General features: G+C 37.0%; 1 protein-coding gene across 5 annotated transcripts in view; it reads right to left on the bottom strand.

Annotated features, from left to right (window-relative positions):
- Window positions 1–14,784, bottom strand: part of LOC5570853 (guanine nucleotide-binding protein subunit alpha homolog) — a 54,893-nt gene extending 40,109 nt beyond the window's left edge. The window contains exons 1-2 of one of the 5 annotated variants that reach the window (XM_001653319.2): window positions 14,347–14,784; window positions 13,872–14,256 (exon numbers count right to left, since the gene is read on the bottom strand). In XM_001653319.2, the coding sequence (XP_001653369.1) occupies window positions 13,872–14,072 (201 nt within the window). In that variant the 5' untranslated portion in view covers window positions 14,073–14,256; window positions 14,347–14,784. The remainder of the gene's footprint in view (window positions 1–13,871; window positions 14,257–14,346) is intronic. The other 4 variants (XM_021848079.1, XM_021848080.1, XM_021848081.1 and 1 more) reach the window with 4 other exon arrangements.
- Between the last annotated feature and the right edge of the window lie 1,237 nt (window positions 14,785–16,021).

The following is a 16,021-nucleotide window of genomic DNA, read 5'->3' as shown; positions in this document are numbered from 1 at the left end:
TAAAAAAGGGAATAAAAATATTTTATTTCGCAATCATCATTAAGTGTTTTGTTTCAATCAATTCGTTTAACCCGTTCGCGCCATTCATTGTGTAGGTATATTTAGAATGCAGCAAGCGCTTCGAAATTATTGCAATAATACCAAGTCATCAAAAATCCAAAAGGAAACTTCTTCTCTTTTCACAGAAGTTCTGTAAAATTACACAGATTCAATCGGTAAAATGCCAATAGAATAACAAAAAAATCACAGTAAATCTGTAAAATATCACCAAACTGCTCAGTAAAACCTCCAAAAGCAATCAACAATTCCACAGAAAATCTGTAGAAAATCACCGGTGCTTTTGACAGATGAAATTTTTCAAGATTTACAGATCGTTCGGTGAAGTAAAAAATCACCGAACGGATTAGCGAAAAATCTGCTGTTGAGAATTCGGTGAAATTTCACAGATATCTGTGATTATTTCTAAGTGTGTAGAGCAAATGTTCGCTTAAGACAATCAATTTTAAAACAGTTTCAACTAGAAATGAGTAAAAATATCGATACAAGTTTGTGCATTTTGCAGCAGCATAATTGTAGCCAATATGTTTAAGGTTCAGGGGGCCCAGATAGCCGTAGCGGTAAACGCAATTTTCTCGATATCCCAGGGCATAGAGTATCTTCGTACATGCCACACGATAAACACATGCAAAAATGGTCAATTGGCATAGAAAGCTCTCAGATAATAACTGTGGAAGTGCTCATAAGAACACTAATCTGAGAAGCAGGCTTTGTCCCAGTTGGGACGTAACGCCAGAAAGAAGAACAAGATGTTTAAGGTTCACTGTGTGGCATTTTTTCTTTTTCAACGTCTATAGTTTTTCTAGAAACATTGAGTATTTCAGTAAGGTCTTTTGTTCGACCGTACTCTATTCTTCTTCTTCTCAACTGTATTGTGGATTTGTTATGCTTTATATACGGTCATAAATATATTTTGGACAGAGCAATGGATTGGAAGTTTTCTAGCATACTATTGAATCCATCTACTGCAGTATATGAAAAATATAAAGTAACTTTCTTAGGGTTCACATTGAACCATTTGAACAATTTGATTGAGGGTGTTACTCGGGATACTCCTAAGACACTGTACGAGTTTATCTTAGAATTACATCATAGAACATCAACTAGACATACGATAATATCGACCGCGTAGAGCTATGGAAAATCATGGACGACTACAGCTTTCCCGGGAAGCTCACGAGACTGATAAGAGCGACGATGGAAGGTGTGCAAAATTGAGTGAAGGTTTCAGGCGAACATTCCAGTTCGTTTGGATCCCACCGGGGTCTACGACAAGGTGATGGACTTTCGTGCCTGTTTTTCAATATTGCGCTAGAGAGTGTGGAGAGCCGGGGTACGATTTTTACGAGATCCAGTTAATTTGTTTGCTTCGCGGATGATATGGACATTGTCGGACGAACATCTGAAAAGGTGGCAGACCTGTACACCAGCCTTAAACGCGAGGCAGCAAAGGTTTGGACTGGTGGTGAATGCGGCCAAGTCAAAGTACATGTTAGCTGGTGGGGCCGAGCGCGACAAGGCTCGCCTAGGTAGCAGTGTTACGATAGACGGGGATACGTTCGATGTGGTCGACGAGTTCGTCTACCTTGGATCCTTGCTGACGGCTGACAATAACGTTGGCCGTGAAATACGGAGGCGCATCATCAGTGGAAGTTGGGCCTACTATGACCTCCACAAGACGCTGCGGTCAAAAAAATTCACACCCGCACCAAACGTATCTAAATTCTCCTAGAATCTTCCGTGTTATGTTGTACACGGGTTTCTTTGAAAGCTAACCAGATACCCTGTATGGGATTCCCTGGAGCATAGTTTGCCAAACTGTGGGTCGCGTCCCCCTGGGAAATCGTGAGCCAGTATCAGTATCAATTGTTTCTCATTAGTAACCAACACAATAATTTAAAATTATGCGGAGAGCTACAGTGAAAATTCTATGACTCAATATGGACTCATAGAATCACACTAGAAACAAAATTTCATGGTTTTTATGATGGTTTTCTCAAACAACTTTCCCAAGAAAATCTGTTCCATGAGTCGATTGTCCCTTCAGAAGTCGGCTCAATAAGGTTTGACTGTAGTTAAGTTTGAATGGAGGAAGCATAAGTTTTCAAGTCCTGACAAATCGATTTTAAAGATTCTGAAGGATTCTTTTTACTTTAACGCTTTGCAAAAAATCTATTTTTTGAATCTTGACAATTCGGGTTAAAAACGGAATATTCTTGAAAGCGAGTCAGCAACAAAAAAATATATAAACCAAAATATACTCAAATTATTTCCAACAATTTTAGTTGCTGAAAACGTTTGTGAATATTTATCGATACACCAAATAATATTTAAGGTTTCCAACAAATGTCAATGATTTTAGCTGGCTAATGTATTCTCCAATTATTCTATGTGCCCATCGATACACTCAATAATATTTGCAGAATTGTCAGCAATATTAAAGCAATTTACAGCCCTTAAATGCATGTGAGTCTCAAGTTTGTTGGATCTTCTATTAACATGGGACAATTTTGCGTTTGGGGGCAGTTTAGTTGACTGGAACATTCTCCAAAAATCTGAATGAATGAGCTAGGCGATTTAGTTCAAAGCTTCATTAAAAAAATATGTTCTCTCAAAAATCTATTGTCGATTTAGAAAAAAAAATGTGTATGCAAATAATTTTTATCATGCTCAATAGTTTTAGTCGACTGAACCATTTTTCCAAAAACTCAACCGAAAATTACCGAAGAATTAGATATACGCTAAATTTCAGTTAGATGAATTTTTCTTCAATAAATTCTAAGAATCATAAATTGGCAGAAATATTCTTCAACAAATTTTCAGTTACCATCGATATTTCAGAGATTTTACACTTACACTCTAATTTATTCATTTTTGATACACTTTTTTCAAAGCTGTAGCCTTGTTTCTTGTAGAAAAACTATTGAATGGCTTACTGTTATTCTCTGGTGGGTCGCGAAAAATGAACTTGAGGCTACGTGGGTCGTGCAAGAGGAAAGTTTGGGAAAATATGCCCGTGAGGACGTCCTGAATACAGTTGTACTTGAAATGCTACATAATTTAATAAATGGAACATATAGTCCTAAAATTGAATGCTAGATTCATCTTAAATTCTTGAACTGAACTTACTGGCGAAAGTCCTAAAAATGACTAATTTTGCATACTTCGATTATAAAGCAAAAATTAACGACAGAAATCGCATATTTGTTTCTGAAATTTATGAGCAGATGGACTGAACTCATAACTGCATAATTGTAATATTCGATAAAAGTAGGCAATGAGTAAATGGAATACAAAGTGTGAATTTCATGGCAGTATGGGAACACACAAAAAATTCTAAAAAAAAAACCAATAACTCAAAAGCGGTTATTGGTATTGTTTTTCGAGTTTTCTAGAACGATCTCACAGATTTCGGAGGCGTTTATCATTTGATGATTCTCCACGGTATTAGCTCGAAATAGTCAAAAATGACAAATGTGCAATTATGGGCAGTGGATTTGACGTTAGGGAATAGTCACTAATATCACTATTGATTAATTATTATCGTCCAACAATTTTCAATCATTCATCATAGAATCGTGTTTTTTGTATAGAAATAGTTGTCTAAAGCCGTATAAAAAAAAACAGTTACAAGGGTTCATCAATGGAAAATTGTATTGTTTATTTGTTTGGTTCCTAATGTAATTTCTGATGATGATTTGATGATGTTCTTTCAGAAAGCTGGTTTAGTATTTCTTCTAAAGCCGTAGATGACTCAGATCAGATATTGGTCCACGTTTTCCAAAATGTATTGCTGTGTGCGTTTGAAAGATTTTTCACAAGCAATGCGGTGTCAAAGTTTGCTTTTCTTTGCTAGGTAGGCGGTGATATCGATGACTGTTGCTATGTGTCCTCTGACTGTTTCGCCTTACCGCATTTGAAGCACAGTTAGTCAAGATTTGCACCTCAAATGCAAACAGCAATAATACATTTCGGATAAATTCATCCCAAAGTTGCTTTCTAAGTTTTGCCAGAATCTTTTCCAAAACTTTTACCAGGAATTTTTTACATTTTCCGTTGTAAATGTCTACATAATATTCACTTGATTTCTTCCAGAAAGTTAGCCGGGAGAGCCTATTTTTTTTGACACTTGTACAACTTTATAATAACAAATATCTATTTCTTTTAGTTTGTATTTGAAAATTTGACCCAGCCTTAAATTTCATGACCATCAATCACGGAAAAAGTGACTTTAGTGACTTTTTGTTGGAAATAGTGACTTTAAAGTGATCAGGTCGAGAAAAGTGACCAAGTCACTAAAAAGTGACTTCCTACCAACCCTGCAAACATAACCTGAAAAGCGCAATGGAAAATAAAAATCTCCGCTCCCTAAATAAGCCCTTACGTAACTAATGGACGAACCCATGCTTTATAGAAGCGGACGTTACCACTCTAATCTAGCTACAAAAAATGTTAAACTAACAAAACCCGGTAGGATGCATTGGGCTGCTCACGTCACACGATTTCCGGAATAACGACAAGCGCTGATCAGATTCATCAGAAAACCCAGAAATGTAGTGACGTTTTCAATATATCGAATTGTGGCCAATCTATGACTATGAGTTATTATTCCATGATGCCACTCTGTCCTTGATAATTGATTCTACTTTGGCTATTTCATTCAATAATCTACTGCAACTTAACCTGATCAGCTGAACTGATAACCTTTTACCACATAACTGCTTGTAATCGTTCCACTCCGTGTCTTAACATAATGTTGCAAAATTGTATTCGACGAAAAAAAATGCAAAATTTTCTATGATCCATAACCGAGATCCGCCTTGCTAAACTGCGAAAAGGAAAATTCCAAAAAATATGCTTTTAACCCCTAATCAAACCGATCGCTCCACCGAATGACCTAGTAAACTTGTTTACATCATACACACACCTCACGCTGCCTGTCTGCCTAGTTCCTGTTCGCGATCTTGCATCATATGAACGCCTCTCGCACACACATCAGCGTTCGCTGCGCCGTCCTGTCCTAGTCATCGTCTTGCTCTAGCATAACGTGTGAAAATGTCTTTAGTCGAAATTGTAATCTAATGGGATTTTATGCAGTTCGTATTAAAAGCATTGCTATCAACTCGTATCATCCGTGATCTACCAAAGATAGGCCCTTCAAGTCAGAGCAACAACTAGGCCTCTCTCGAATGCAAAGAAACTAAATTGAGAACAATATCTTAAATAGGCCCTTTGGTATGTTTATTACATTTTTCATGATTTCTTGTTCAATGTGACTTCAACTTGAATCAATCTTAACATATAATTAGTGCAAACGCTTGAAAACTTGCATGCTACTAGAAATGTTTCGAGACATGAATTTCTCGATGTTTACGTTTGGCAGTTAGACCCCTATCACATTTTATGCTAGATATGATGATCGTGCCCTGTTGCTGATTCGAGCTTCGACTGACCGTCCAACAAGAAGACACCACATCGCTTTGTACGACACACTGTGCATGATAATAACAAAGCAAAACGGACTCAGCGAGCTGGAGACGTCATCCACCGCGAGGAGAGCGTGTATTTTTAATTAGTCACTTTGCCTAATAATAAAATCAGCATTATTCCGTCGCGTAGGTATCTACAAACTTATGTTTATCATACCATAGCGTCCGACGAAGCCGCAGCGGGACAGAAATGTGAAGTTATTCAACCGCGCAACGCAATAAAGGAAAGTTATTTAGTTTCCAGCCTCCACGCACTGCGAAAGCCGAATAAGCACGCAAATTTTTGTCGTTGTCGTTGCACAATAGGCCTGTCCAAATTTTGGAAAATTTTTAATAGTCCACACCAATACTTTGACTGGCATCTTAAAAGAATTCACTGTTCCTAATTTAAGCTGACATCATTTAGACTAAGTCGTGCATCCAATCGGGTTTGGACTATCATAACTGAAAACAACCGAAAAATATAATTATTTAGGCTCAAAACGATAGCTTTAGCTGATAGCGACTTCGTGTCTTGAAAATAACTTTAAAAAACATTTTTGCGTGAGAAAAGAGATTAGAAACACACTAAAAAGAAATCTAAGAGAAGGAGCCAGGAGATCTGAGTTTGATTCTTAATATCCCGGGCAGTCGGGAATTTCATGATCATATCTCGAAACGAACAAATTTTGAGCTCATATCACAATCTGATATTGAAAAGATATGCGAAAAAATTGTAAAATTCAACGATGTAGTTCGACATCTGCAAATATGTACACCTTCACCGTGCTTGATAAGATTTTTTTTTTATATTTGGTAGAAGTCGAAAAATCAAAACCGATGTGATGTACCTCGTAATTTTAATGGAACTTACTGAAACCTTTGTAGGGGTATATGGTGGTATCATCATCAGCTGAAATTTGGACCAGAGACTTCTTTTAGGATTTCCGTCAAAATACTGTTGTGGACTTAAAAATTTGAGAACCTTTTCAAAATGTGTACAGGCCTATTGCACAAGTTCGGAGTCGTCAGCTGTTAGTGGAGACGACTCTTAATAATGTTCAAGTTCTCCTGCAAAACGAAAAAAATTTGGTTTCAGATTGATGTATATCCATTTTCCGTAAAGCATAGCATTAATTGATGCGAAAGGATCGTATTTGTCATTTACGAAACATCATTATGAACATGTTCGGAGCAATTTCGCACGATCCATACGAGGCCCATAGGAGGTTTGAAAGTAGTTGGTGTGTGTGCAATGAAAGATCAAGTTCCCTTTCGAAACTCCGCATATTCATACTGTATACCAAGACTTGGTATCTTTGACTATCTCCGTTTGGAGGCTGACTGTGATTGACTGCCATAATAAACATTCATCGAGCAAACGATTGCAACTCACAACGACGGACATCTCAGCTGCTCGACTCGTCAATGTTGATGAACGAACATACGGATCTATGCAGCGGCATCATTTGCGAACTTCTGGTTTATGAGCAACAATGTGATATGGGAAAATCCAATGTTTATCTCACATCCTCCTTGGGGTAGTCGTGGTTGCAGTCGACGAGTATCACGAAGCAGGCGAGTGAATCAATCCGTGAGATGAGGGCGAGTGAGAAAAAATTGTTGTGCATTTCATTCATTGATGCAAGCGTGTGATAGTGTTGGTAGCGAGCGCAACACAAACAATTTTTCGAGCAGCAGTGCTGCCAGAGAATGTGCTTCGTTCAATGTAAGAATAATCAGCGAGATGACATGAGTTTCTTAAAAAATATCTAATTCTCGCTTATTTTATGATCTCGCCCTAAAAGCCATTGGTTATCGAGTGTGTAGCTCGTTATTACTGAGTAAAAAATGTTTCGATGAAAAGAAGATCCTTCTCTATCTTTCTTACAGTGGGGATGGTTTTCATCTTGGTCTATTCATTTGCTGAAATACAACGAGTCACACACTCGGTTACCAATAGCTTTTAAGCCGGGATCATAAGTTATGCGAGAATAATTCTCAAATTTCTTCTTCTGAAATCCATTTAGAATTCAAATTAACTAAGAGTTGCGGGAGCAATTCCAACAAAAACGCTGAAATCATTGATGGATTCTTGAATTACTAAGATTCAATCAGGAGTTTTAATAAAACACGTCAAAGCATTGTTCTAAAGAGGTATTTCGAAGGAAATTCTTCTACAGATATTTTCTAGAAGTCCTTTAAAAATTTGTGAAGTAGTTCAAAGTTAATAAAGTTTTGTTTATATGAATTTCAAGAAGAACACCTGAGGAAATTACTGTGAGCATATATAGGAGATGTACCTAGGTAAATCTTTCAAGATATCTTGATGAATCTCTGAAAGAATTTCAAATAGTCGGAGAAATTCTTAGACTATTGGAGAAATTACTAATGTTAATTCTGACTAAATGCCGAAAGGTTGGCAGTAAAAATATTCTTCAGGGAAGAAATTCGTAGATAAATTTTTGACTGAATATGTAACGATATACAGTATTGGACAAAACATTTGCAACTTTTTCGATTTTCCATACAAAATGACCAACTTTGGTGAGCTAGATCTCAGTTATTTATGGACCGATTTGAATGAAATTTTCTAAGAACATCATATATAACTTGAATTTTAACATATATTTTTGAATAATTTTTCCTATCACGAGTTTATAGGTAATAACGGTTTGACTAAAGTGCAATTTTCGACGAAAAATTCAAAACTTTTTATCTCAAAATCTGATAGCCCTACACAAAAACTGTCTTCAGCAAACTTATTCATCTCGTCAAAATCTACAACTTTGCTGAAGATACCATGAAGCTATTCCTTCAATATGTTTAATTATGTCAATTATAAAAAATCGTCAAAAAATTCACTTTAGTCAAACCGTTACTGCTTTTCAACTTGTGATAGGAAAAATCACTCAAAAATATATGTTAAAATTCAAGTTATGTCTGATATTCTGTGAAAATTTCATTGAAATCGGTCCATAAATAACTGAGATATAGTTTATCAAATTTGGTCATTTTGTATGGAAAATCGAAAAAGTTGCAAATGTTTTGTCCAATACTGTAAGCCTGGAAGAAATATTAATAGTTCCAAAAAATATTTAGGGATTTCTCCAGATATGAATTGGATTCAAATTGAAAGGAATTCATAAAAAGCTCGTATTGGTTCCTGCTTAATAGTTGGCAGTAGAGTAGGAGTTCCTGTTATTTTTAGTGAAGCAAATGAGCAGGTCATTTCATGTTGAACAGACCACATTCACATATCTAATAGAGCTACGTTCATTGAATCTTCGAAAAATTTCCAGAAAATCAGAAAAATATTTAATTGTCTATACAATTGCAGCTCTTGCCTACCTAATTTAATCAGGATGTTCCCAAATTGCCAGGTCGTCACGTCATTGAAGAAAGAATCTACGACTATCTTCCTTCCAAAATAGCCATGGAACGAATTATTCTTATTTTTTTGCTCGTTTTCATAAAAAGATAAGCAGCATCCATTTATTACGTAACGCTAAAATTGAAAATTTTTGTGTGAGCCGTAACGCTTGAGCCTACTCGTCCACCCCCTAGAGCGTAACGTAATTTGTGGATGCCGCCATAGCGTTTGTTGTATATTCGCCAAACGATGAATGCCATCGCAGAATTCTTGGCAATTGGACCCGTTTTCCTCATAGTTCTACAATAGTTTTGTTAGTATGCGCTTGGAGTTGGCGATTAAGAGATTGTTTGTTCAATTCCGACTGCGTTTTGTTTTTGATTTATTTTTTTTTTTTTCAAAAAAGTCTGGATCTGTCGACGACCCAATTATTATTTTTAGTCGGCTCAGAGCTCCCGAACGAAGGAAAATTATTTGTTCGTTTGACGGATCACTGCAGTAAATAGTCATCCACCGCTGGTCGAGTGACGAAAACGATTCTTTTTTCTGTGTCGTCGCCGATGACTTTTTCTATTTGACGGCGAAGATTGTGTACGTTGTATAGAGCCCTTAAATATATAAAAAAAACGCCATCCTCAAGATCAGAATTCGAGATGTCATATTCATGGGGAAATACTAGGAGTAGTTGATGAATACATCTACGAATTGAATCAGCAAATGACTGAAAGTCTCGTTTATAACGATAATGATAGGGTAACCTGGCAAATTAGGATACGTTTAATTTTTACATTAGTATGTTGTTTTGAAGTGCTCTAATGTACTGTCATTTAGCATTGTTTCCAAGCTTCTGTAAGCGACAATAATTATCTAATCTTCCTTTGATATTTTATAATCGAGTCCCCCAAGCCTAAGCCTTTATTTGACCATATGGTTTTGATATGTCTATGCATTACTTGTGCTCAACTAGTTTGAAAATCACAAAATATGTGCTTTTAACGAGCACTCAGTGTATTTCAAGAGCTCTACCCTGTGAAAATTATAGAAGTTGCAATATTGTTCGATGCTGCCTTCGTTTCTGTTACGATCAAGAGAAAGTCTTAGAAAATATCTGAGAAATAAGGTAGACCACAAAAAAAAGAAATAATAAATATTTGAAAATAGTCGAAAATATGTAACACCACCAATTGAAGTATTTTTAGGAAATCAAGTAGTGCAGAAGTGTAAAATTGTAAGGGATTTGGGCGTAATCCTAGACACTAAACTCACTTTTGTAGAACATTATAATTCCATAATAAACAAAGCAAACAGCATGCTTGGCTTCATTAAGAGGTTCAGCAACAATTTTCAAGACCCATATACTATTAAACTATTGTATACTACATATGTAAGACCAATTCTGGAATACTGTCACCTAGTATGGAACCCGTATCATGTCGTACACGAAGAACGCATAGAATCAGTACAGAAGCAATTCCTTTTATACGCCCTTCGGAAATTGAATTGGACTGTGCTGCCACTTCCGTCGTATGAAGCACGCTGCATGCTCATCAACTTGGAAACACTTAAGCAACGCCGGGAATTCGCAATGATTCTCTTTATAAACAACATTATTTCGAACCGTGTAGACTCCGCTGCACTTCTTTCTCAACTAAACTTCTACACACCCTCTCGGCATTTAAGAACAAGAAAATTATTTTCAGAAAAATCATGCAGAACGCATTATGCTCAAAACGGACCAATAAACCGTATGATGCGTCAGTATAATGTACATTGCGAATTCATTGGCATTACTATGTCCAAAGAGCAGCTTAAAACACAACTAAAGAACAATAGAAGTAATCCATAGCATGTAAGAAAGTATTGTAATTATTGTATGTAGTCTACCTATGCTTGACGAAATAAATAAATAAAGTGACACTGAATGTCTAAGAAAAAAAAAGCATCTCCTTAAATACCACAGCCGATTATGGACACAGCTTTCCAAAATAGTTTGACAATACGAAACAAAAAAAAAATAGGTGCCGAGCTCCTGGAGAAATTAAAAAAACTGGAAGGATCCCTACCGGAATCCTAAAATAAATGTATTTCTAGGAGGAATAAATTCTCGTTTAATTTTGATCTTGTCCCAAAAGCCATTGATAACGTAGGGTGTAGCATGTTATTACTGAGCAATCGAACGGATTTACATGTTTTTTTTTGTTCGGATGCGCCACTGCGACCAGTATTTAGATCTATTGTAGCATTACCTGTATCCTTAGTGTATAGTGCATGTCGCATTACTCCATTTCTATCGATAGGTAATGAAGCATCGATTTCTGTAAGTTATTGTTTTGATTCCTCAGATATTGATACAAATCGACTATGATGAAAAGGTCCCGCTATTTACACCCTTTATAGAAATTTACATCTCAGCAAAGGCGCGCCCCTTAGCAAACATAATCGATTAAATTTCTGAGAAACCAAATCGGTACTACTAATATTTGACCATGCAACGGAACTCCTAGTCCCATCCTTGTTTCGCTTTTAGTTTAGTCCCAGAAAAATACTAGAAAAAAGGGGCTTTATGCTAGCAGCAAAACCGAATCAAGCTAGAAAATTTGTTTAGTAATAAGAATTCATTTTCAGAAACTGTTGCCAGTAACAATGACTTTGTATCGCGAATCCTTGAATTACCAGAACATATTACCCTAGCCCGAAAACAAGATGGGACTAGGGTTCAAGTTGGTAGATATTACCCCGTAACGCACCACGAAAAGGTGATCTACCCGCGTTACGGGTATTTACATGTTATTAAACACATAAGTTTCTCCTGTTTCTCTTAGTAGTTAGTTTTTTTTTTTGGTCCATTCATTTACTTAAAAACAACGAGCTACACACTCGGTTACCAATGGCTTTCAAGGCAAGATCGTAAGTAATACGAAAAATACTTTAAAACCCTAATTGGGGGATGTCTGGAGTAATTCCCATAGGAAAAGCAGCTGAAATTTATCTGATATAATTCCAGGATGAACTGAATGAAATCCTACTATAAACCAACAGTCGTCTACAATAAGGAATTCAGGATTACCCCAGGTCTCTACTATGCCAGGATAAAAACATCGGTCATTGGGACCGCATCCAATCGAATCTTTTGACTTTTTTCAATCCAAAATTGTTCAATTCGTTAAATGGGCCTCATGTTTGCTGGCGAAAATATCTAGTCGGCATTGATATTTCCGTCAATTTCAATTGGAAATTCCTGCCCGACAAAACACTTGGAATGTGAAAGACGTTAACATGAACAGTTGGTTCTAGTGAACTATATCTGCAATATGGCCTGCAGACTACCGTCAATATCGGTTTGCCTTCTGATCTGCACGAATGCAACGCGACTCTCATGTAGACGGAACTCCCTGCTTCCAAACAGAGAGTATACATAAGATTGTATTATTGTATTAGTCTGTTAGGTTGCTAAAGTATGTCAAGCAGTAGTAAAGAAATTGTTGTGACGGACAAATCCTGGACTTAACAATTTTTACCCATTTTGGTGTTGACCGCAACTAGGGCCAATTTTCATATATGTGATTCTACTTAAACGGTTCTAATGACCGATATAATTTCATTGCCTTCCTTCTACACCGCCTCCCGTTTGGTAGACTTCATTTGTTCTAATCCCTTATGAAATGTCTAACTTTCACATTCAAGTCAAGGAGGACTTTATAATCATTCGATTGATTGCCCATGAGCTCAATGACAGAGATTCAATCCTGGGATTGAATCCGTGCAAAAATCGCGCATGCTGAGATTTGAAAAATCAGGATTCAAAACGATCCCGCTCATTGAGATGAATTCAAAGCATGCTTGTTTGAATCTTGGAGCAGAAGGATGCTCTTAGAAGACTGAATAAAACATGAAATTTGCACGTACAGTGCCCGTTCGATTTTACAAACTTTACTGTTCAATTTTGGCAACAAAACCGTTCAATTTTGCAAACATGGCATGTTGCCAAAATCGAACTGGTGCTGTTCAAAAATATGAATTATGGGAAATCACCAATCCCAATCCTGTTATTTTTTGGGCCATTCCATACGACCATGTTCAAAATAGGTAAATTTAATTCGTAATCATCATTACGGTGATAGGAGCTTTAATAAAATCAACCGTTCGGGTTTGGCACAGATCAATTTAGGCATCCTGCAAATTTTTGTTTCCAAAAATCCAAAACAATAGACAACACCTTCATTATTGATGTAAAAAATTCCGAAGTCGATGTGTCATTTAAAAGTTTTCTGTTTTTTGCCAACTTGATGCGAAAACAGTGCCCATCTACAGTACGAATATGAGTTTGAGTCACTGTAAATTCTCCATACCAAGGCTGTTACGTGGGGGAGGGAGGGATTTCGCATACCGGAAGTCGACATCTTAGATTCCAAAAAGGAATCGGACATCGATTTCCAACTTCTACTCGTCGGCACCATCCCAAAAATACCCATATTGCATGCATGGGTTCCAAGTGATTTCCACAAACCGCAAGTCAAAAAACCATCGAGTTATGGAGAGAAATTTGTCTCGCATATGACATTATGAAATATCGAGTTGTGGAGAGTAGATTATATTACAGCACGCATGGGCGTAGCCAGAGGGGGCAATGGCAATGCCTTTTATTAAGTGTTAAAAATCGATATTACCAATATAAGGGAGCAGGGAGCCCCTGATAAAAAAAAAAACTGGCTACGGCCATGTCCATTGCCCTTTTAAAAGTCCATGTAACCATATAAAACGTCAAAATATTAAAAACAGGAACAAAATAAAATGACCCGATTTTGTCAGGTTCCCCATTTTGTCAGCCCAAAATTCATCGAGGGGCTGACAAAATCGGGTCCTTACTGTATAACCATCATATTCATAATTCTCCAATAATTTTAAAGGATAAATACAAAGCAAAATACTACACAACGCAATCATTATCCATGTTCAACGGTATCGAACCATACCTGTCTCCTAAAAGCATGTTTATCTTTCTCGAGAAACTTATCGATTTCCCGAGATTTGTAGCGCTGCTCCAACTCCTCCGGACTGACCCGTAGCCGCAACAAGTATCCAAATAAATCGCCACAGCAGGACCGGGAACAGGACAGCTTCGATAAGGTGCCTTCACCGGTTCCCCCGCCCCTTCGGTTATTCACTGTTGCCATTTTTCAAAGGCATCACATATCAATCATTAATGGCAGCCGAACTGCATCACGACATCCCCAAAACAAAACTCTCTTGATAACAACTCCAGAAAATAATGCACAATTTCAACACTGCTCGATTTACGTTGTTGCACTGTTAACGAGATTGATCTTCTTTACATCGAAATCACCAACACTGCTTCAGCTGTAATCAAAACAAAACAACACAATATCAAGCAGCCGCACCTCCGAAACTCGAGCACTTATTTCTCCTCCCCCTTCCGCTGTTTCTCACATCCACAAACTCAACGAAAGCAGAAACTTTTTATCACTGCTGCCGTGTTTCGACACTCACGGAATCTTCTCGTAGTATTGGTGTGATAATCCACCTCATTCACACATACACATACACAATCTAGCAGCCCACAGAAAACACACCCGAGTAGAGGAGAAACGGATCCAACAAGAAACGTCACTCTCGCGAAAGGAAACCCGTCGAACGAAGAAAAAAGATCTCGACGGCGACCACTTTTCTGGGGCGGAATTTCCTCCGAAACCGAACCGGAAATGGGCGAATTTCACCACCCGGAGCAGCAAATCACATTCAGAAGCACTTTCCGTACACTTACGATACCGATTTCGGCCGAAAACACGTCATAATCAGTGCAATTTCTCACGAGCGATTCCACTTCGACACCGACCGAGCCGAGCTGTTTCACGTATACTAAACGAAGCAGTGCTCGACTCGAGGCGAACTGCGCGATCCGAATGCCCTATGCAAATGTCGAGCAGCTTTGCGTGTGTGAATCGACACCTCCGAAAGGCTAGGGAAGTGTGCGCGAGTGGGTGATGAACGTCTCATGTTGAAGGAAAAATGAACGCAGACGGTCGAGTAAAAATGAACTGGAGATGGATTCTAGCATTAAGCGACAGTGAAATATGGATTTTTTGAATACAACAGAATAGACGAAAATTTTCTTCAAAAATACAAATCCTACGCATCAGAGATCTGATGATCTGATGATTTATCGTACCATGAACAATGTTATAGTGGAATTATAAGCTGAAACTAGTCATAGGGGATTTTTTTTTATTATCGTACAAATTGGGCCGAAGGGTCTCAGATTTTCATGAAACTTTTTCCACAGGCAGGGCTCATGGATATATGAATAAAAAAAAATTGAGAAAAATTCAGGGTCGCCTATTTTTCCGGAAAACTCAGGTGGAATTTTTTTGTTTTCCCTTGACACTACTTATTTTGAAAAATCATAACTCAAAAACGAAGCATCGTAGAAACAAAGTTTTAAGCAAAATTTAAGCAAATTTTCTCAAAAATCCAAAAAAAATATGAGCTGGAAAAAGTTTTCCACAAAATTTTCCATCGTTGGGAAAATTCGTAAAGAAAAGCCGGAAAAACTATGCCCAAACTCGAGGAAAATTTTCAAAAAAATATTTTCGGGAAGGTAATTTTATAAGCTTTAATCACTGAAATTTTTGGAATGCACTTTTTTTTTCGTTTTTGAGTTATGGCCAATTTTGTGAAAAATGTCCAGATGATCCATATAAGACTTTTCTTTGAAAAATCATAATTCAAGAACGAAACATTGTAGAAACAAAGTTTTATATGAAAATTTAAGCAAATTTACTCAGAAATCCAAAAAAAAATATGAACTGGAAAAAGTTTTCCACAAAATTTTCCATCGTTAGGGAAATTCATAAAGAAAAGCTGGAAAATCTATGCCCGAACTCGCGGAAAATTTTTATTAAAATATTTTTGAGAAGGAAACTTTATAAACTTCAATTCTAGTAACTTTTAGGATGAACTTTTTGTTTGTTCCTGAGTTATGGTCAATTTTGTGAAAAATGACCATATTAGCCTTTTCTTTGAAAACCCATATTTCAATCGAAGCATCAGAAAAACAAGGTTTTTTTATCAAAGCAATTGCAAATTTTCTAAAAGATCTGAAAGA

This window comes from Aedes aegypti, chromosome 2 (assembly GCF_002204515.2).
Source record: "Aedes aegypti strain LVP_AGWG chromosome 2, AaegL5.0 Primary Assembly, whole genome shotgun sequence".
NCBI classification, from domain to species: Eukaryota; Metazoa; Arthropoda; class Insecta; order Diptera; family Culicidae; genus Aedes; species Aedes aegypti.
This window is presented reverse-complemented; position numbering and strand designations above follow the sequence as displayed.